This window comes from Citrus clementina, unplaced genomic scaffold (genome assembly GCF_000493195.1).
Source record: "Citrus clementina cultivar Clemenules unplaced genomic scaffold, Citrus_clementina_v1.0 scaffold_7, whole genome shotgun sequence".
Classification (NCBI taxonomy): Eukaryota; Viridiplantae; Streptophyta; class Magnoliopsida; order Sapindales; family Rutaceae; genus Citrus; species Citrus x clementina.
The window spans coordinates 17,482,782-17,505,079 of record NW_006262075.1 but is presented as its reverse complement, the minus strand read 5'-3'; the positions used below and the strand labels follow the sequence as shown (position 1 = coordinate 17,505,079).

General features: G+C 33.1%; 3 protein-coding genes across 5 annotated transcripts; 1 reads left to right on the top strand and 2 right to left on the bottom strand.

Annotated features, from left to right (window-relative positions):
• The first annotated feature begins 5,958 nt into the window (after positions 1 to 5,958).
• LOC18035784 (ethylene-responsive transcription factor ABR1) lies at positions 5,959 to 7,681 on the top strand. 2 transcript variants are annotated; one of them, XM_024180545.1, is made up of 2 exons: positions 5,959 to 6,476; positions 6,908 to 7,681. In XM_024180545.1, exons 1-2 carry the CDS (start codon positions 6,062 to 6,064, stop codon positions 7,573 to 7,575), a joined length of 1,083 nt encoding a protein of 360 aa, XP_024036313.1. In that variant the 5' UTR covers positions 5,959 to 6,061; the 3' UTR covers positions 7,576 to 7,681. The 2 variants fall into 2 exon arrangements, with proteins under 2 accessions (XP_024036313.1, XP_006427893.2); XM_006427830.2 differs by having other exon boundaries at positions 6,905 to 7,681.
• Positions 7,682 to 8,251: 570 nt separating this feature from the next.
• Positions 8,252 to 14,235, bottom strand: LOC18037339 (26S proteasome non-ATPase regulatory subunit 12 homolog A). The gene is made up of 12 exons (XM_006427827.2): positions 14,074 to 14,235; positions 13,777 to 13,971; positions 12,141 to 12,248; positions 11,933 to 12,037; positions 11,791 to 11,847; positions 11,474 to 11,670; positions 10,315 to 10,414; positions 10,121 to 10,233; positions 9,873 to 10,026; positions 9,709 to 9,786; positions 8,703 to 8,946; positions 8,252 to 8,595 (listed from the first exon to the last, which is right to left on the bottom strand). Exons 1-11 carry the CDS (start codon positions 14,074 to 14,076, stop codon positions 8,728 to 8,730), a joined length of 1,329 nt encoding a protein of 442 aa, XP_006427890.1. The 5' UTR covers positions 14,077 to 14,235; the 3' UTR covers positions 8,252 to 8,595; positions 8,703 to 8,727.
• Positions 14,236 to 15,239: 1,004 nt separating this feature from the next.
• LOC18036009 (protein S-acyltransferase 8) lies at positions 15,240 to 18,887 on the bottom strand. 2 transcript variants are annotated; one of them, XM_006427826.2, is made up of 5 exons: positions 18,691 to 18,887; positions 17,554 to 17,739; positions 16,879 to 17,190; positions 16,273 to 16,503; positions 15,240 to 15,830 (listed from the first exon to the last, which is right to left on the bottom strand). In XM_006427826.2, the coding sequence occupies exons 1-5, from the start codon at positions 18,733 to 18,735 to the stop codon at positions 15,555 to 15,557; spliced, it is 1,050 nt and encodes a 349-aa protein (XP_006427889.2). In that variant the 5' UTR covers positions 18,736 to 18,887; the 3' UTR covers positions 15,240 to 15,554. The 2 variants fall into 2 exon arrangements, with proteins under 2 accessions (XP_006427889.2, XP_024037101.1); XM_024181333.1 differs by lacking the exon at positions 18,691 to 18,887 and adding an exon at positions 18,656 to 18,686.
• Positions 18,888 to 22,298: the final 3,411 nt, after the last annotated feature.

Sequence of the window (22,298 nt, the reverse complement as noted above, 5' to 3'; positions counted from 1 at the left end):
CGGATCGTAAAAATTATATCCGATCGAATTTGAGGTTAAATTGAGTCGGATTGATCCGAAACCAATCCGATGCCCAGCCCTAAAACTAATTTAATATCAAGAAAATGCATAAACAACTCAAAATAAATGTAAAGTTTAAAATACCTTATTCATTGGATGAATAAAACACCTAGTTACAAACAAAAATCTCAACATATTGGTAGTTCATGAGTGATTTGAGAGTGTGGAGTGATTTTTTGTTGTGTGGAGTGAAATGGTGCAAAAGGGTGTGTGTTAGATGTGATTTGTCCGTATACTTCATATTTTTCTTTATGGACATTTTAGACAATATACCACACAAAATGACATATCCACATAATTATCAAGGATGGGGTATATTTAATTAAATACCCTATTTTGAGGTATATTTAATCCATTCAACAAAGTTATAGTCGAGTTTAGCATATTGTTTTGTTTTGCTGTGTTCTGTCTTTTTTTTTTTATTAATTTAATATAATATTAATAGAAATTATTATTTTACCACCAAAAGTTTGGGACATTTTCTTAATTCAACTAACAAATTGGAAAGACAAAAATTTTGGGGATTTCTTCGAGTAGAGATATCGAGAGTCATCTTAGCATCACTGAACAAAGAGTCTTTCAAGCAGTGGATTCATTTGATCTTGTTATCCTCTCGGTGGTTGATTTAGTGTAGTGTTGTTGATGTTATATGTTGAGAATTAATGAAATGTTTATTTAGCTATTAATTGTTATTTTTATTTTATTTTGATTACTGAATTATGATCTATTAAGTATTATGGATGAATTTAAAAATTTTGATTTATGAATTTAAATTATGAATTAGGTTGATGAGATTGTGTTGTGAATTTAAATTAATAAGTGCAATTATGAATTATAGTTTTTGAGATTGTGCTATGAAAGTATGAATCTTGATTATGAATTGATCACTGTCCAAGTACTCTCGAAGAGCTAGTGGAGTGTCCGTGGAGTCATAGTATCCGTTTTTGTATGAATAAGTGAAAATCTAAAACAGAAAATTCTTTTAAAATTCCAAATTAATTGTTTTTATACGGTGGAGCATTGAGAATAATTTTTTTCTATTACTTTCTCGTAAATTGTCTGGTGCCGCTAGTTTTGTCTTTTTGAACATGTGTTAAATTAGCACGTCAAATTTATTAACAAAGAGTTATTGTTTTGTTGTTTTTAGGTTTTACATTTATTGCCATAAGCAGTTTGATTTTTCTAAACTTTGCTTCTCTTTTTGTTTTTTTTTTAGTTCTTTTTGTCTTTTTAACAACACTTGTAATAAGAACAAAATAACTAAGATATTTTATTTGAAATAGAAGAACAAAGATGTTTTATTAGAATTTTTTCCATAACTACGATAACCACAAAATAATTACAGTAATCTTTAAAACAATTTTTTAATATTAGGTTATCATTGATATTTTCAAGAACTTTATTATTTAAAATCTAAACTTAAATATTACTAATACATGGATATTAAATGAAACAAATATTTTTATTTCTCAATGATATTATTTTATCATTTTTTGATGGCGTGTTCTGAAATAGTGATAGACATATTACCATTGTAAATCTATTCATATTTATAATGAGAAATCTATTGGACTCACAATATATACAATGTCAAAGGGCTTTTCAATCATTTATCCAAAGACCAAAGTCCAACACTTCATATTACTTTTTACAAACCGAAGGTTGTGCGCCTATTACAGTCATCAAAATTGCAAATACTGATGTGCAAAGTTGACAAATAGAAAAGCAAAAATAACCAACCAATTCAATCTTCTGTGTCAAAGATTTACGCTTTTCATTTGATTTGAAGGCCTGTCTTCGTCTTTGTTTCGCTTTTTTCTACTGGTGACTCTCTTCGAGGTTTTGTGCCTTGGAGGCTTGTCGATTTTACTTTAGGTGGATTTCACACTCAAAACACCAGCAGCGGCAGTCTTTGCACCACCATTTTGAGAAGCCTTCTTCAACTCTGCATCTTTGTCAACAATGGCATACTGTTGGAGGAGTTCGGTATTTAACAGTCCGTCCATCTTTGTTTTCATTCCCTCCTACAGATGGCGTCGCGTCAATGTATTTGGTTTGAAAAAGATAAAAGGAGCATGAAGAAAGAAAATAAAGCAGAAAAGAAACAATGGCCATTGGAGCTCACCTCAACTTGTTTTGAGGCATCGTTCAGATCCTCATCCAAAGTGATATTTTGATGTTCCAGTGCTCTCTGAAAGCAATTTTGACAACGTGTCGGAGAGAAAAGTCTCAGTAAGAGCGCTGAATCGTTATTAATGATGAAACCATTTCCAAGAAAAACACAACTATTAAACACAACTATTCTTTCTTCTTACCATATGGATTCTTTCCTTTTATCCTTCCTATTGACACAATTAACCCACAATTTTTGAAGTACTTATCAGGTTTATGTGATAAGGATAGTTACTGATTTTGACTAAATATACTGACAGATCCGCTAATCACAACTCACCTAACTTCACCTAATTCCCAGTCTAGATTTTTGCTAATCGATGTGCCAAACAAGAAGAAATCACAAAGTACAAGATTTATTAAATTTCTAATAGATTAATCTAATGTAAAGACAAAAGTAACAAGGTGGCTCATCAACTTACTTACCATCAGTCTAGGTGGAGCTGATTCAATCACCTCCGAAGAAATGACGTATAGATAGTCACAGCAATGCATGACAGTTAAAACTCATCATGATTGGGATCTCTCTCATAGCAAAAACAAAGCCTCCAGCCAGCAAACCTGTGAAATGCAATTCAATGAGATAATCCATTGAAAGAAGTTCATGCTAGCAATTTGGAAGGTTTTTGAATGAGAACATGGGGGAAAAAAACACACACATCTTTGAGCCTTTCAAATAGAGCACTTACCAAAAAAGATGATGAGGTAGTTTTCTGAACTGATAGGGACTTTGAAAAAACAGATGCCAGCAACTGATAAGAGGGAAACTGATAATAGGGATCTTATTCAGTGATCCCACCAGGATGCATATGAGAAAAATCTATTCTCAAACTGTCAGTAGAGATTACCACTTACTAAAGCACTATAACTCCAACCATATAGAAGCTATTAAAAACTTCAAAATTTGACCTGATTTGGGAATATTTGGGAAAAAAGTTCGAGGAAAAAAAATGAAAAGTTGTTTTCTTTTTTTTCATTTTCATTTCCAGAGGCTCCCTTTTCAGTCATTGGAAAGAATACATACGTATTTATATATGTGTGTGTATTTTTTTTTTCCATTTTCAAATCCCATACTATACGCATCTTTATCATTTTCATTTATAAATATTAGTTCCAAAAGATCGCTACCAAATGCATATTTCTTGAAAGTACCATTTTCATTTCTAAAAGTAGTCGAAGAATACGCCAATTGAAAAAATATAGCAGTGGTACTCTTATTCTCTTGATATTCTTCCATGTAGTGATGTAGATACCTTAAGTTGTACATAAGCTGCAGATTTTAATTAGGCACTTCTCTGCATTTGTCACAGGCAAAACATGTGTGTGTGTACACTTTCTATATTAAAATTCCTCATGATTTCTAAAAAATTTTAGAGCCGTTTGACTGTCTAGGACAAGCATGCTTACCTTTCTATGATGACAGAAGCTCATTATGGTATCACCCTCACAAAGTTATGCAATCTACATTCGCAAATGTCATTCCATATTTGAAAAGAAAATATTTCTCCTACCTATTCAAATTTTGTTTTTTGAAATCAGCAGCATTTTTGTCAGGTTAAAAGTACAAAATTCCCTTTCATCATAACAGTGCTCATATAACTTCTTGCTCGCTAATGCTAGGGCTAGATGAAAGCAAAATTAAAGGCATGTCTTGATTACATTATCAATAGAAGGGCTTTTAATTACTAAATTGATATCACCTATCATGAATGTCCCCTGATCAATTTGCTCAGGTTATCGGCTTATGGAAAATGGCAGTTTTCTAAGGGAGGAAATATAATCTAGCAGGCTAATAGTAATAATAACAGATATTAAGTGGGGCTATGCTTCCATAAATCAGTCAAAATAATGTTCAAATATCAAGAAAGAAAATGGAGTAAGTAAAAGAAAGGCAGCTTGAAAGAATGAAACTACCCCGGGGGGGTGGGGTGAGACTCCAAATCCTCCAAATCTTATGCTCACAGAATATGATGCAGTTAAGAACCTATTTATAATCTGCCATGCATAGCCAGCAGCATGAAAAGAAAGATCGGTAATCCCTCCAGATATTGCTGAGATGATCTGCACCAGGCAAAAGCAGGAGAATCTATTTATTTGGAAATCTATAATAACTTACAAACCACATCAATCTAACAGATAATGGCATCTTTGGAGGACTAGACATTTTATAGTCAGCACCTCACCTTCCGGGCAACATTGAATATGAAAAATATGTCAATATCCCTACCGTCTGGGCTAAGATTTGGCAAGTCAAGGACTTCATAACGAATTGTTTCATGAAATATTTTAATAGAGCGAATATAAACCGATTTGAAAAGATATGTATATATTATGTGTGTGTGATTAAGCGATATGTTTTAATAATATAATTCTATTATATTATTAAATCATATAAGTTAATAGTTTTTTTAGACTGGAATAAATATGGGTTGGTTTGGGTTGGGTTTTAAATCAATTCAAACTAAACCATAAAAATTTGGGTTCAATCCAAATATTTTTAACCCAACCCAAACCAACCCATTTGGGTTTGGTTTGGTTTGAATTTTATAATTAAAATATTTTTATTTTAATAAATTTAATTATATCAAATTATAATAATTATTAATTAATATTAAAATATGAAAAAATGTAGTGGATAAAAATTATGAATAATAGATTTTACAATAACTTTGTTCTTAAATATTAACCATATTACAACATAAATTCTAACAATGTCAATACAAATTAAAGTAAGCACTTCTATTATTATTATATAATAATAATTAGTAGTAGTATAATTACTATATAATAATTATTATTAGTAGTAGTATAATTATTATATAATCGTAATTTTAATAAAAATTTATTATTAAAATATTGATTTAGCCCTTTATTTTGTTTAATTTATTTTTCATTAATATGTTATCTTGAATTTTTTCATGACTCATGGATAAACCATACCCAAACCATTGTAAAATGATTTCTTCCATAAAAACCCAAATTTAACTCATTTCATGATTTATTTAACCCAAACTATTTTATTTGGTTTGGATTTGGATAAACCCATGGGTTGTGGGTTTATGCCCACCCCTGAGAATAAAGTCCAAAATCTTGAATTAAAATATTATTATATAACTAAGTGATACAAATACATCAGGATTAATAAACAATTTAAAGTTTATCTATTCTTATTTTCATAAAATAATTATAAAAGTATTTTAAATTAAAAGTAAATACAAGCCCAACCAGAATCCAATAAGCCCAAATTGAAGGCTCATGTCGTCTTGCGTTAACACCGGCAAATACGCAGCCAACCAACCCACTTGTTTGACAATTTGTAGTAAATGGCTCCCACTTTCATTAACACCGGCAAATACACAGCCTATTTGCCAACTTGCCCTTTTCCAAAGCAATTCTTCAACTAAACTTACTTCTAAACAATTCTCATTCATACATTTTCTTTTTTTAATAGTTCTAGTGATTTTTAAATAATTTTACTAACCACCTGAATTCGAATCATAAAAAAAATATGAATTAAAAAAAATCAATTTAAATTTTATCTATCTCCATCTTCTAAAAAATATTAAACAAAAAAAAAAGAGAGAGAATAACTTAAACCTTAAGAAATATTGTTACAATAAAAATAAGGCGGCAGTTCATTAATATTATTATTTCACTTTATTGTTCTCTCTCTCTCTCTCTCTCTCTCTCTCTCTCTCTCTCTCTCTCTCTCTCTCTATATATATATATTAATATATATATAGCTGACTTGGTTGCTTTTGGGTTTCTGTTAAACACACGTAACAAATATTTTTGCTTCCTGAGTTTGAGGTTCCTGCATGCGCTCTTTATGATAAAGGTGGCGAATCAGCAGATAGATAAGAAGAAGCAGAAGAAGGACAGTCACCAGGAAAGGTTATCAGAGGTTGATCAACCGTTGATGCAATATTCTGGTGATGATCAAAGAAGAATGAGATGGAAGGAATGGGAGATGTCAGCTATGGTTTCTGCTTTGAAGCATGTGGTTGCTGGAGATACTGATGTTGTTGTGTCTCAAGCTCAACAAATGCAACAAAATGATTATAATATGAAAGTTACTGCTGTTACATCAAGTGTTGGAAATTCTTCATCATCTTCTTCTTGGGCTGGTAGTGGGCAAAAGAGAGCAAGAGAAATGGAGGGCGGTGATAATTTTTCTTCAAGGCCTGAGAGAGAAGTTGATGAGCTTTCACATGTAACTGCAGGTTCAGTTTTTGTTGTAACAGGTAAGCCGCTTAATCGTCGACATATATTATATTAGAGGCGTCAAGTTAGCCGTACAACAATTTGCATGTTATCATGTTGGCATTAATTTTTATAACTACGCTTAAATGAGAATACACTCGTGACATATTTTACACTTGGTGTTTGTGTACTACCTATGTTGTATAGAAGATTTTCTCATCTGATATAAGCGGGAATTTGAGTATTAAACTTTGTTTCATTGAACGAGCTAGTATCCTTATTGATTCATTACCCTACTCAACCTTAAGAATACCTTTTTTCTCTACCTACCATTTTTTTTTTGTGGGGGAGAGGGGGGGGGGGGGGGAGGGAAGGGGGTGTATTTCTTAGTTTTAAAAATGATTAATATTGCATGCATCTTTTGCAACTATTAGATTATTTGATTTTTTTTTTTTTCTTCTTCAAATAGCAGGAACGGAGAGGTTAAGCATTAGTGCAAGCACCAGAATGCAAGGAGAGGCAATATATGAATACAATAGTAACAAGAAGAGCGTTAGAGTGCAAGAGCCAGGGAGAAGATACAGGGGAGTGAGGCATAGGCCATGGGGGAAATGGGCAGCTGAGATAAGGGATCCATTCAAAGCTGCAAGGGTTTGGTTAGGCACATTTGACACAGCTGAGGATGCAGCCAGGGCTTATGATGAAGCTGCTTTGAGGTTCAGAGGCAACAAGGCCAAACTCAACTTCCCTGAAAACGTCAAGCTTGCTAAATCATCACCAAACGCAAATTCAGTGGCGGCCCAGTTGACCATTTCTGATTCTACAACAACCCTTTTGCCCATTTCTACACCATCTGAGCCAATAGTTCATTGTCAAGCACTTGACCATTATGTGCCAAATACTGAAGTTTCTAGTGATTTCCGGGACTATTCTTTTTTGGTTTCGGATTTTGCCGAGTTTCAAAGGCAGCCAATGAGTTCATGTTTGTCTTCTGCTTCATCTCCTTTGCGGTTAACTTCATCGCACCCTTTCCCGGGGCAGCCGCCGGTTCAGTTCATGCCAGCCAAAACGGAAAGCGATAGTGCAGAATTTTCAATCCCACCATGGAATGCTTCTAGTTATTATCCTCCTTCAGGATAAGATTTTTTTGCCTTTTTTAATGTTTTGTTTTGTTTTGTTTTGTAATATTTGGGGGATTCTCACAGTTCATTCACGCATTCAACTATTCAGTATTCCATTATGAAAATAGCGACTTGGTACTAATAATTTATCTTATCCAAACAAAGATTTGAGCAACCAGTCAGCAGCCTAGAAGAGGTCAATTGTAAGTAAACCCTGGAAAGTTAACTGAATCCTTATTAGTTCATGGACAAAAACAATCACCTCAACTTTGACCCGACTCTCACGTCCCAACTCTTTACAGTCGACGCTACGACCATTACCGGTTACTTTCTTTACTCACCACTAAGCAAATTTGAATTGTCTTGTTATGATGGAGGCTGCCAGCCTGACTGAGTCTTATCTTAATGAAATTAGCTGCATACACACTATCTAATTAAAAATTTTACCTTGAATTGAAAATGTTTTGAGAAATTAAATTTAATGGATTTTTTTCACAATATCAATAAATGTTCAAAGAAATTCATATGGTCACTGAGCTAGGATTTTCCTTTTACCTTAAAATGAACTCGATTAACTAGACATGAAACTGCATAAGGGTGCCACACAATCTAATTCCAGAAATGTCAATACCAACAAGAATTTAATAGAGGGTACAGGTACCATCTGACAACCAGCTAATCTCGGGTCATGGGTATTCAACTCAAATCATAGTGTTAAAATAATAGTAAATTCTTCATAGCACAGAATAGTTTAGGAAATTATGAAAAAGACCAAAATCACATAATCCAAGCCAAAGAAAATAAAGAACAAGTGAAGCATTCAATTTCTTTCCCCTGCTATGAAACAAGACCAATGAGGTTTATGCTCTAGACAGCGGCAAAGGTACGTACCGATAGTATACAACAATCTTTTGAGTTCTAGAAAGCAAAAGCAAGGTCTATATCTCCTAAACCTACCAACAAAAGAACTGTGATAGATTGCATGCTTGATCAACCCAGTCGTAGTTGAATACACGTTGATTAAGATCACAATTGAAACCTGTAACGCGTGAAAACTTTGTCACCAGATGAAAAGAAGAAAAAGAAGTATTGATTTTTAAGTTGTGTCAGGCAATATTGGTATATAGGAACAGAGAGTATCAATACCTGCAGATTGGAGGCGACATTGATTTCATACTTTCAAAGCAGTTTTGTGAACCATAGTTTCTTTGTGAATTTGATGGCAACTCTTCTCAACAAGATCAAGCAGCTTCTCCAAGTTCATTGCCCATGAATTGAGAATGTCATTGCTATCCTTGGCTACCTGGAAACAGACTATTCCCTGCGGCCTGTCAATTTTAGCTACCAGTGCCTTGGAAACAACCATGTCTGAAAGGTGCTTCTCTGCTTCCTGGATTGGGAAGCAAATTTTTAGAGGTTGATTGAGTAATAAAATGGAATGAAGAAATTCTGAGTAAACTCATGCCAAGGAGGACAAGAAAGGCTAAGATTTAATCTATTCTTCATGGCAACAGAAAGTTAGAAGCCGACATACAACTTTAGCAATTAGTAACTGCTATTATCTACTCCAACAAAAGCCCCCTTTAGGGTTAGGGACAAACAAACATCATTCTCAAAAACAAGGCCAACATGTTTCTTATTTACCTAAATGCAACTAAAATCCAAAAAATAAGAAGCACTTTCTTCTCTATTAAAGGTGTCATGTAATTACTAAAGTGCTCAACCTTCATAGGATGCCTACATTACTTGAAAGGGAAATTTCAGGATAACCTGTTTGACATTATAATTTGCAATGGAATTATAAGGAACACTAATCTGATTCAAGCAATGAAAATTACAGTGCCACAATGTTGCCAGTCAGAAAAAAAGAAGTTCAAGCCATGTGAAAAAGAATTGGTTTTTAACATTCACAGAATGCAATTGCACTTCAGCAAAAAGGATATTGCCCAAATTATCAGATTGGCGGCAACTAAAATAGATGCCAGAAGCCACAGTGATCTTCTTAAAGATGGAATTGAGAACTTGAGATAATGAGGTCAAAAACCACATAATTTCAAATAAAATAACAAAGAAACCCAATTTTCCCATCCATCTTTACCCACATAGAAATGTAGAAATTGACAGAAGAAAAAACATTGTATCATCAACAAACCTGGATACTCAGACACAATAGCTCTGCCAGTCTCTTCAATGTAATCCTTGAGTAATACTTAGAGACGACCAGAATATTCTGAAAGATACCAAATGTGTTAAGTGAATACAAGATGTCCACGAGCGGAAAAGAGTAAAGATGAAGCCATGTCTAGCCAAACTTACATGTTCAATTATTCTCTGTCTTAGATCCTCTGCAGCTTTGGCACCCAAAGAGCCTCCAAGCATGTTAGTTTCATTTTCAAACTCATCCTTGTATGTATTCCAAAGAGATGTCCATTGGATGACCTCCATTGTGACCAACTGCTTCAACAGCAACCTAAGGCCATAGTCATCAAACAAAGGCAGCCATCAAAAAACAATAATGTAATACATCATTGAGCAACAAAACACAAACTTCATAAAAGAAATACCTAAAGTTCGGGATTTCAGAGAGATTCTTATCCTCCAAGGTGGAATTTAGAAGGCTCGACTGCATTGGATCGTGTGGAGCCAAAACTAAATACCAGCAGATTTTCCTCAGGACCTACATATTCAGGGTGGAGGGGAACAATTAAACACAAATTCTCAACAGAACTAAGAAGGGATAAATGAAGATAATTATTACCGGCATCCACTGGGCTGGGTCTTCCTTGATATATGGAATCTCATATATAGCTTTATAGCACCGACAAATTTCAAGGTAATCATTGTTGTGTGAGTAATACCTACAGAGACAAGAATGAAACAATGGCATGATATACTGCAAGAAAAAAACAAAGCTGTGAAAAGAATGGACAAGACGCTAATCAACAAAGAAAAACATATGAACAAAACAACCATAACAAGTTTTTCTTCTATGAATTTGCAAAAGTGGCATTGAATCATTGCAAGCCTCTAGAATTTTGCGTTAAAATAATAAATAATAATAATAATAATAAGAACAACCAAAAAAAAAATCATACAACTCAAATTCCATTATTGAACTTGTACCAAAAAAAAAAATCATACAGCTCAAATTCCATTATTGAACTCGTAGTCTATTAGATAAAACAAAATCCTCAGAACCAGCATGCTCCAAGAAAGGCATAACAAAATTACAGTATATGAATCAAAGCTAAGCAGGATCATCTCTAGATTATCATTGTCAAGTAATGCAAATGCTAGAAACCAACTTCACTTTGTGCTGGCTGGTTAACATTTAGGAAAAACCAAGAAAACCAGCATGCTCCAAAAAAGGCAATTATTGAATCGCACTATTCCAAGTAAATAAAACTAAATACTCATGTAACATAAGAGGTCAAACACATTATTTTAAGTGCCCAAAAAAGTACTAATATCCTATGCATTTTATTTCTGGACAAATCTATGTTTTATGCTTCAGGAACTGAAACAATTTCAGATAAATATTAGAGAAAAGAAACACAACTCAGTGTAGCTTTAATGATGTTCAAGATAATCAACTCCAAAACTGACTACATACAGGCCAATCCCAAACCTAAAAACAAGTAAAATACATACAATAAAAATTACAGACAATCCAAGAGTCTCCATATGATATATATGGAAACAAGGTGCGCAATAAGAAATAAGATGCCAAAGACCAAAATGATCATCATCACACAAGAACGTACAGAAATATTTCACAAAAGGATCATCACAGTCAACCAACAGATAAAAACTCATGATATCATTGTGAATATAACCACATTTAATCATACCGTAACACAAAAGCCAAACAAACAATGAATCAAAAATATAAAATAAAAATAAAGGCGACTAGATACCTAATCATTAGTTCATAATAGATTCTTTTCAATTCCAATAATGATGGTATATCAGCAGGAGCCTCTTCAACAACATTGTCACCTTCTTTTGGCTTTTTCTTTTCTTTCGAAGGATCAGCATCAAAAACTCTTGGACTAATCTTCCTTGAAAGAATTTGTGCACGGACATAATCTTGGCGGTCTAGGCACAGACGGACCTGAAAAGTTTAATTTATCAAAATTTATAATACACTATATCTTTTATCATAACCCAAAAGGATCCTAAAGCCAACAAAAAACTGCTTATGGTAACAACAACATGAAATAAAAGGCCATACTTGTTCAAGAATGAAGGCGATTTTCTCAGTTTTTGCCATAGCACCAAATGTCTCCACCTGTAAATCAAAAAGGCATTACAGAGAATACCACCACAGAAGAAAATATATGAAACCTATAACCAAAAAGACAGAGGATACTTACAGCCACTTCTTGCATCAGATCTGCAGCTTCCGCTATAAGCCCTTGTTCTTCCTTAATCTTTGCAAGTTTTTTAATCAACCTTGCCCTCTCAATTTCAACATATATCTACATGATAATAATGTTAATTAGAACATAATATTCTGTTAAAAACAAGAATAAAAAAGTAAATGACCAGAAAGGTAGCTTAAATCTATTAGCATGTTTTCACCTTCCCTGCAGAGACACTATTTAGTGTTTTGATGAGCTCTATACGAGTATCAAGATCTGGCGTCTGATCGATGTACTGCATTGCTTGCTGGACCATTGCAGTTACAGCCTGTAGAAACAAATATACACTCCTAATAATAAACAGTAACAAAAGAGCATGCATATCAACAGTGACTTGCTAGCATTTACCCAGGGAAGTTAACAACTATACATACTAAATTTGATTAAACGGTCCTCCATGCAAAAACAAGTAGAGGTAGAGGTATATGAATACTTTTAAGCATATCCAATTTGAACTTGAAAAGAAACAGGAGGAGGTAAACAGCACTACAACAAAGGTACAGAAGTTCCAACCCAAGATAATTTTACTTTTTTTTTAAATATATGAAACTAAAAAATATACTAACAGAGAAAAATCAAAATAGAGAGCGGACTAGTTGTCCACTAGGTAAGCAAACAAAAAAAAGAAAAGCTTTTTCTGCTATACAAATGTATACCCAACCACCCCTATACATATGGTGTTATTAAACATATGCATATGATTAATAGACGAGAACAGAGAAATACTTGCATCATATGTGTGACCCGCATGCCAAAAGTATTTTACATATATATGTCAGCCATTCTATATATGTAATCAAAGCTGTAAATATTGTCATTAATTTGATAACTATAGTTCAGAATCAAAGCAATAGGAACACAAAAAAACCACAAGCAAACAATAATTAAGCATTTAAGTTCAATCAAAATTCCTCCAAACACAAAACCCAACCTCCACTTTGATTTTTAAGGCAAGGTAACAACTAGAAATAATATCCAAGACTCAATTAAAACAAACAGCACACAGTGTTCATTTCCTCACAAATACTACTTTACTGCCAGATCAAGAACATTAACACATCAACATGGACAACTACACAAATCTACATATGTGTACGTATATAAATACATACAGGACATCAACCAATGCAATTTGTGTAAGTAACAAACCAACATCAAAGCATCTCACTCATGTGCACATCTACAAGTATACTCCTAACAGATATGTTATCAGAATTTCAAGAGAGCCAGCAAGTACCGTCTATCTAGCCTACAATCCTTATCTATCTAAACAGTGAAAAATCACATAATTCTTCTTTTATTTAGGATCACAATTACAATTCAATCACATCAACAGTAGATAAAAAATAAATATCCATATCTAAGTAAACACAAGTCTCAGCACAATCGAAACCACTTTAACAACAAATCCTTCCCAAAGAACTTTTACATTACATACTTCGATGCATAAAACAAAATTCTAACTACTTCTTTTCAGTGAACCAGAAACCCCGTGCATGCAACCAACTTGAGACTGAAACAAAATTTACAAACTAAAGACCAACCTTAACACCATCAATGAACATGACAATATTTCAGCAACATCGTCCTTGACATCAAAATTTGCCCCAATAAACAAACTCCCACATTTATATAAATCCAATGATCCCAACAACACTAAATTCCCAAATTCCCAAAACCCTAAACCACAAATTACTTTAACTTCAAATCTACTCTTTCATAGTCTACAAAATACCCCATTAAAAAACAAATATTTCTAATCCATATAACTAATTTAACTATATACAAATAAATACCTGCTTGAGTTGACCGCGTTTCTTGGAAAGATTAACAATCTGTTCATTGAGAGTCTTCCAGTCTTTAGCTTCAAAGCAAAGCTGCAAAATTTCCGTCACCGCCTTCTTGGTGCCGGCCACGTCACCGGATAATCTCATCTGCTTCTCGGTATTCAAAAGCTGATCTACTTGCGCCTCCAAATTGCCTTTACCCTCCTGAAAGATCATCGCAAAATCTCAGCTTCTATTTTTTTTTCCCCAAACAAAGTGAATTTGAGTACTTAAACTGTTCATAGATCTAACACAATAATGGCTTACCATCTTCGATTTGATAATCGCCGGAGATTATGCCCAAAATTGTTAAATAAGGGGGAAAAAACCCTAATTTTCAGAGAGTGAGTTCAGAGAGGGATTCTGATTCGGTGAAGAATTGAAAAGAAAGGAAACGGAATAAACCCTTTGAACACGAAACTATATCGGTTGTGGTTTTCCTTTTATACCCTTGTTGGTATTTTAGTTCTCATTATTTTTTAGTTGTTCACATAAATTAAATAAAAATCCGTCGGATATATTGAAATTTAATATATCTAAAATGATTTTGATTAAAAAAAAAAAACGCAACATTGGCAAACTATTTAATGGAGATAATTATTTAACTATAATGTTTCATTTCAATTTGATAATATTATTACGTCTAGATCAAATTTTATATTTGTATCTCAACCATTGTGTAAAAATTCATTATAAAAGTTAATAAATCGATGATGTTGCGTCATAAGTCTTGAAAAACCTGATGGAATTAACTTTTTTTAAATATTTCACCTTAATAATTCTTTTATTATTTATTATTACAAATGATGAGTTGATGAATTTCAAAAATTCTCTATACTAGTTAATCCGTGTGGCAATAATTTTTGAAAATTAATTAAAAAAATTATGGTATTATCCTACCCTACAAACTAGACACATTAGATTATCGAATTTTAGTGACTTTCTAATTATCTGATGACACCCTAGCTGAATATGGTATCCAGATATCACCATCATCTTCAAATCACATAGTTAAATTACTATCTTGCTCTTTTTTCTTTTTTTTTGATTGACCTAGGTCTCTAAAAAGAGCTAAAGAAGAATAGAACGGGGGTAAGAAACCCTGTAAATGTCATGCAGCAAAAGAGACCTAACACCTAAAAGGGAGTTAAGATACACAGGAAGGCCAAGAGGCAGAGATAAAAAGAGGTTCGTCATATAATATACAGTAAAATTGGCTTCTCTGTAGATATGGGAGATGGAAACATGACAATCCAAATTGAAATAATCCTTAATAGCCTGGACCAAAGGCGCATAGTCATTAGTCATCACCGATGGTCTAGCAACCTATCATGAATTTATTTTATTTAGTAACAATGGACATTGATCATGTGTTATAATTTCCCAAATCATGCAAATCAAAAGGATAAGCCAAAACTTCCATAAGATCATACATCAGAAGAGCTCACTACGGCAAAAAAACTCTGAAAATTGTGCATTATAAACATTGGTAAAAGTTTTAAAAAATACTAAAGAAAGTTAAAAAAAAAAATCACTATACTGTTTCAGTGTCTTCTGAAATTCTAATGCTATCGCTGTCTCTTGATTGTTTGGAAAAATCAATGAAAAAGTCTCCAGGCCCCCCACTTCTCTAACAAACTTATGCTTTAATCGTGTTCTTGCTGTGCAACGTTGCCAGTACAGTTCAAAATTCAACACTGGAAGCAACTTGTGACTGTTCCATTCCTTCTATTGACTGTGCAACTGTGTTAAGCTTCTTCAACATCGCGGCGCTTGGATATTTTCAGGAGATCACCACCAATCTCTCGGTCATCTTCTACTTTTGCTCGTCTGTCAGTTTCCGCTTCTGGGGTGGTGCGGGTGCGAGTGCGAGGCCTTGGTTCGTTTTCTTGTGCATACGCCCGGAAGTTGTTTCTTGAAGGCTTTATCTTGGTGCAGAATACTTCAAGAAAGTTGTTCAAGCAACCCCGGTCGTATAAGCGGACCCCATCCTCTCTTCGGTAGCGAAAGTTCTCATATGTGGTCTAAAGAAGTTGGTTTAGAATTAGAAAATTTTACATGAAAAGAGAATCTATCCTCCCTCATTCAAACTTACATGTTATTCTCGAGATACAGCAACTTTGGCAACATCCAATATAATTTTGACATTCAAAATGTTTTAACCTAGTGCCAAAGATTTGTCATAATTTAGGTACAATAAAAAGGAACTGCTAACCCTTACCCTTTCACAATCGAGTAGTAGAGATGTTATAGAAGCGTGAAATGTTCTCACATACATCTTATTTTTGGTATGATTTAATGGCTATACCTATAATACTGCTTCAAAAAATTTGCTAGCCACATGATCTGCACCTAGAAGTAAATGAAACGGAACAAAAGCTACAGATCCAACTCCTTTATAACTAGCTACCAAAATAAAGCACTTGACTATAGGAATATTGTGCAAGCAATAAAAGCAAAACTGACCTGGTTTGTGGATATGAGATATAAATGGAAGCAGGTGAGGCCTCCAACAAACCAAAGGAAGAAGAAGCAATAGGCCATTAGTATGACTGAGGCAGGTGACTCTTTTATTGCCTTCCAGACATTTCCATAATAATCAATTTGATATTTTAGGTGCAAAGCTGACATTGCGAAGATGAAAATGCAAAGAAGAGCTGAAGAAGTGACGAACAGAAAGAAGTAACGGTAGTTGCGCTGCATGTTTATACAAACACTTGGCCGAATTAGTATGAGGCTCACAATAAGACGTACAAAGGAAATAGAAAAATTCATATCCTTAACTGGCACATCTGATTGAGTTCATTTAACTACTTTTCTTGTCTTGTATTTTAATTTTCAGATGTCTTGTATTACGCGGATATGTAGCAATTCCAAAAGACTGGCTTGATTTTCTGAAAACATATTTTTGGTAATTTCAGATGAAACAATAATCATGGTGCATAAAATGCAGAATATATGATAAGAGCTTTAATGTGGGCTTATGATAGAAGCAAGATCAATTGTGCACTACAGCTCATATCAAGAAAGTTGAGTACTGCTGCAAGAAGCATGAAATCTTGAAGAACATACCTGCCCAATGCACTGGCCCACCCAGGGGCAATGGTGATCAAATCTTTCCACACAATTGTCACATACAGAGCAATGTGAGCAACGGGGAGGACGATACAACTTGCAAGTGTCACAATACTTCACCTTCACAACTATACGACCATCGATAAGGACTTCTTTTGTTCGGGGTACTCGTGGGATTGGTGTTTGAGTTCCACCACCAGTCTCAATTGAAGCTGAAGAGTCATATGTAACATCTTCTTCTGGTGGATGTAAATTGCGGGGAACAATGCCTGGGTCTCGGGCTGAAGTAAGAAAGAGCAGCACCAACACCTAATATGACCAACTAACTATAAGGGATTACAGTTGATTGGTTGCTTGAAATCACTGAAGACTAAAACAGAAGTAAGAAACAATGATCATAAAACCAAGTGTATGGTGACACAAATGAATAAGTATGTCAAAAACAAAGTAAAAAAGAAATGTCCAAATTTCATTTCCGAAGGGCTGTACCTATTTGAAAGTGAGAGGTACATCAAGCAATATTTTGTTAAATTTCTCAAATCATCATTTATCCCCTTTTCAGAAATCTGAGCACGAGAGAGATTTTTTGAACAACTATCCTTTCAAAACAGAGGTAGAATTCACAGAGTAACAAATACCAAAGGCTACATTAGAGAGCTTAGAAGAACTAACATAGACTGTGAGCATAATTGCCACCCCCATAATTGCATAACCTGTAGTATATGTTGAAACTTCGTGAAGGAGGTTTCTTGCAACATTTGAACAAAAGGTCACAATTGGAACAAGGATAAGCAGCAAGGTGACCACTATTGACTTAGCATCTGGACCAAATATGAGCCTCCCATTAAACATGAATTTCTGCATAGAAGCCAAAGAAGATATTTAGTCAAGTAAAGGATGGCAGCAATAAAGATAAATATTGACAGATTAATAGAGGGGGAGAAAATAAACCCCATGTAAGATGAGCAACAAGATAAGACAGATGAACAGACAGTATAAATTGTCTTCTATGCTTCAGCATAATGCATACAAAATTACACAGATAATTTAATTGAAAGCCTAGAAATCTAAATTTTACAAAAAATGTTGGCTGAAAGCTCTATGATACATAGAACTCACAATATACACACACATACACAAATTCATCTCTATATGCAAGTGTATTTTCTTGTCTTCACCCAAATGCCACTGAAATGATTGGATGCCAAATGCACATCCATGCTACTTTTATTCGTGTTGGTTTTCTATATTCTCTTATTTATAGCCGTGAAATATAAGTGTGTCCCTGAGCCAAAATTTACAAAAATTAGACAATAATTTTGCAAAACTAACAATAAAGTTTAATACATTAACAACATAAAAGCTAGCACATAACATTCACAAAACATGTTTTACAAAGTACATGCGTAATCAAGTTGTAAATTTGTTAAGCTCTCACACTTGACTAAAAAATTCCGAGACCAAAAATCCCATTTTAGCAACCATGAATCCATGATCCAACTTCATTATATATGTTGGCAAAACCCCACAAATTCTAAAATAACTAAAGGAATTCCATCAAAAGCACATCAAAGAGAGCCCGTTGAAACTTGTTCCTATAATAACTAAACAAATCAACAACTAGTAACTATATAAAATATAGCAGCAAACAGCAAACCAAACCAAACCCAGATGATTTTCCAATAAACTAACAAGAACCCCCCAGCTTATAGCATAAACTGAGCTAGCCCAAATGCAAAAGAAGCCATTAAGAGTATCAAAAACCAGCACATACAAGAAACAGAAAAGTGCAGGATTAAGAATCAATACATTGCGTCCCTTCCAAACTTGATACACACGCTGGGGCTTAGCCATCAAGAAATGGTTTTACTTCGACTGCTATGAGTAAATAAAGCAAGTAAAGTGAAGAATGCTTGAAACTTGTAGCTTTTGAGTCCATTTCTAGAGAGAGAAGAAAGAGAGGCGCTCTTTGGTTCAAATGAGCTGTAAGGAATGATGATTTTGTGGGTTTTCGGTTTTGCTTTTTCTCCAACTTTAATCCGCCACCTTTTTCTAATGTTTATAGAGTGGCTAATAACATCGGCTCCCCGATATTTTATATTATTCTAAATAAAGATGTAATTGGTCTATTATTATTAACAAAGTACCCAGCAGGCTGATACCAATTCATCTTCGAATGGCTCAGAGCATCCTTTTTAATGGTTAATTCAAACATTATTACTCATTATTAATGTTAGGAAAAAGATAAAGTAATTACCTTTATAGTTTTTAAATATGTTCTAATTATTGCCGCATTATAGTTTAATGTCAATGCGTTGTTTTATTATGATGATCACTCATAAACTTTTTGTATAAGAAGTCTACAATATATAGTATATCGATACATAATATAAATAGAGTATAGGTATACATCGTGACTTATATGTGGAATAAATTTTAATTATTGAATCATAAATTGAATTGTCTATTTGTCAAATAGATTGTATATAAGAACGAATGGTACACTTTTCTATACCTTAATAGTGAAATTTTGACTATTTTTACTTAAACTGAGTTCTCATCTAAAAGATATAAGTGCTAAATAATATATCTAGAACATCTTGTATCATGAACTCAATTCAATTGAGATTCATTAGTTGAATGTTTGTTTTATTTTTGTTTATTTGTAATTTAAGTATAATTCTTTAATTAAAAATAATTATACATTTTAAGATGAAAATCACAAAATCTTTTACTAACCTCTCTCTATCAATTAATAATTCATACTCTATTACGAGATCGAATTTTAAAAATAAGAAAAAATCACATAAAGCAAAACGAATTAGATTTATTTTTTTCCTTCAATAAAAGTTACATAACTCTTATACTATGATGATCAAAATTTGATATACAATAGTAATTTAGTATTTAAAAAGAGATTGGTACCTGTTTGATAAAAGATAGACAAACTATGTTTTTATTTAAAAATATATATAATACGGGGATTCAAATGTTATTATATCGTTCATAGAGACTGAAAATGACTGGAGTGTGGGGGAGATTAAAGAATGTTTGCTAAGGTTAAGGTGGCAGCTGCTTCTAAAATATTATTTTACATACAAATCATCTGTTAGAGGGTTGGCTGAACTGAGAAATGACCAAAATGATCAAAGCAGAAATCTAATTTGGTGAAGTTATTGGTAGGTTTCGTGGGCATTTTGGGAAATAAGTTATAGTAGGCGTGCCGCTTTTAATTCATTTTACCTCTTCATAAAGGAAAGGATTTGGCCCGGTGTGTTGAATGTGCTTTAAATATCTGCAATTTTTTTTTTTTTATCTTTATTCTTTTTTGACCGTTTTTGTATCCCACGTTTTTAATTTATTTTTTTTTCTTTTGCACCAAATCCCACATGAATGCCTGTGTAGGCCTACAACATCTAGCATCATCTCAATAGATCGAATTGATTGAACGAAGTAGCATCTATATCCATATTCTTTATTAATATCGGTTGAATGGTCAAGCTTGTGGTTTGCTCACACTAGGGATGGCGTTTGAGCATCTATCACTTCTCTCTTGAATGACACTATTAAACAGGGGCGAAACCAGAAAAGATTTTTGGGTGGGCTAAATTTTTTCCAAGTCCAAATATTATCGTAATTAAGAGTATAAAATTTAATGAAAATTTTATTAATATATTAGAAAATAAATCGAATCTCAAAAGTAATTTAATTATAATTAAAAATTATTTAAGTTGTGTTTTACTATAATTTTGAAAATTAAATTTATCTATTATTAAATTTAAATTGATAATGTCTATAATTCTCTTTTATTATAGATAACTATACAATTTGACATAAACTTATTCTTCATCTTATTTCGAAGTGGTGTCTTGATAACCCACTAAATCAAGCAATTTGATTTAACTCCCGGATTCCTTCTTTTCTTTCATGGAAATAACTATCTCTAGTCTATGATCTATCAATAATCAATTTAAAATTTTAATTGCTAAAATTCAATGATTTGACCTAACGATAATTTAATGTTATGCAATAAAATTAGAACAAGAACTAGTTAAAGTCTTTACTGCCTTACAATTAATAAATATACTGTAAATGATTAAATAAAAAATAAATTTATTATATATTCTTACCAACAGAAGATGAATAATTGAAGAAGAAGTTGAGCATGTTAGCACCAAGAACCCAAGAAACAAAGAAAGCAAGTTATGAAAGAATAAAATAAATACTCACTTTTTTATTTATTTACATGAATAGCAAAGCTGTAAATTATATAGAATGATAAAGTTGTAAATAAAAATATAGAGTAATGACAATTTTTTAAACTTTGCACAATGGAATTTTTGAAAATTTTTCAAAATTTTGGACAGGCTACAGCCCACAAATAACTCCGCTCCTATTATTAAAGAAGTGATGATGTAACAGTGTAAGTTTGATAGTCAAGTAGATTTTATTTCTAAATTTTTGCAACTCAAAATATATATAGGAGAATCTAAAATTTATAAAATAATATAAGAAAAATAACTCTCTCACTAGCGATTTACGATATTATTGTTTTATAAATTTTGGATTGTTTAAACTTTTTTTTTTATTACATGAGACTATTGTTCAAATTATAACTCATATTACATGATACTATAACTGATATTTACAAATCAAACTATTACTGGGACCAACTTACATCAATGCTAATGGAGCGCTGCCCAAATTTTAACCCTCACAAATATTCGAGGGAACCAACTTACATCAATGCTAATGGAGTGCTGCCCAGATTTTAACCCTCATAAATATTCGAGGGAACCAACTTACATCAATGCTAATGGAGCGCTGCCCAGATTTTAACACTTACAACTCATATTACATGAGACTATAACTGATATTTACAAATTAGACTATTACTGGGACCAACTTACATCAATGCTAATGGAGCGCTGTCCAGATTTTAACCCTCACAAATATTCGAGAGAACCAACTTACATCAATGCTAATGGAGCGCTGCCCAAATTTTAACCCTTATAACTCATATTACATGAGACTATAACTGATATTTACAAATTAGACTATTACTGGGACCAACTTACATCAATGCTAATGGAGCGCTGTCTAGATTTTAACCCTCACAAATATTCGAGCGAACCAACTTACATCAATGCTAATGGAGCGCTGCCCAAATTTTAACCCTTACAACTGATATTATATGAGACTATAACTGATATTTACAAATCAGACTATTACTGGGACCAACTTACATCAATGCTAATAGAGCGCTGCCCAGATTTTAACCCTCACAAATATTCGAGGGAACCAACTTACATCAATGCTAATGGAGCGCTGCACATATTTTAACCTTTATAAATATTCGAGGGAGGTCTACTCCTCACACTTGGGTAAGGAAGAAGACTGTCTTCACTCAAATTTAA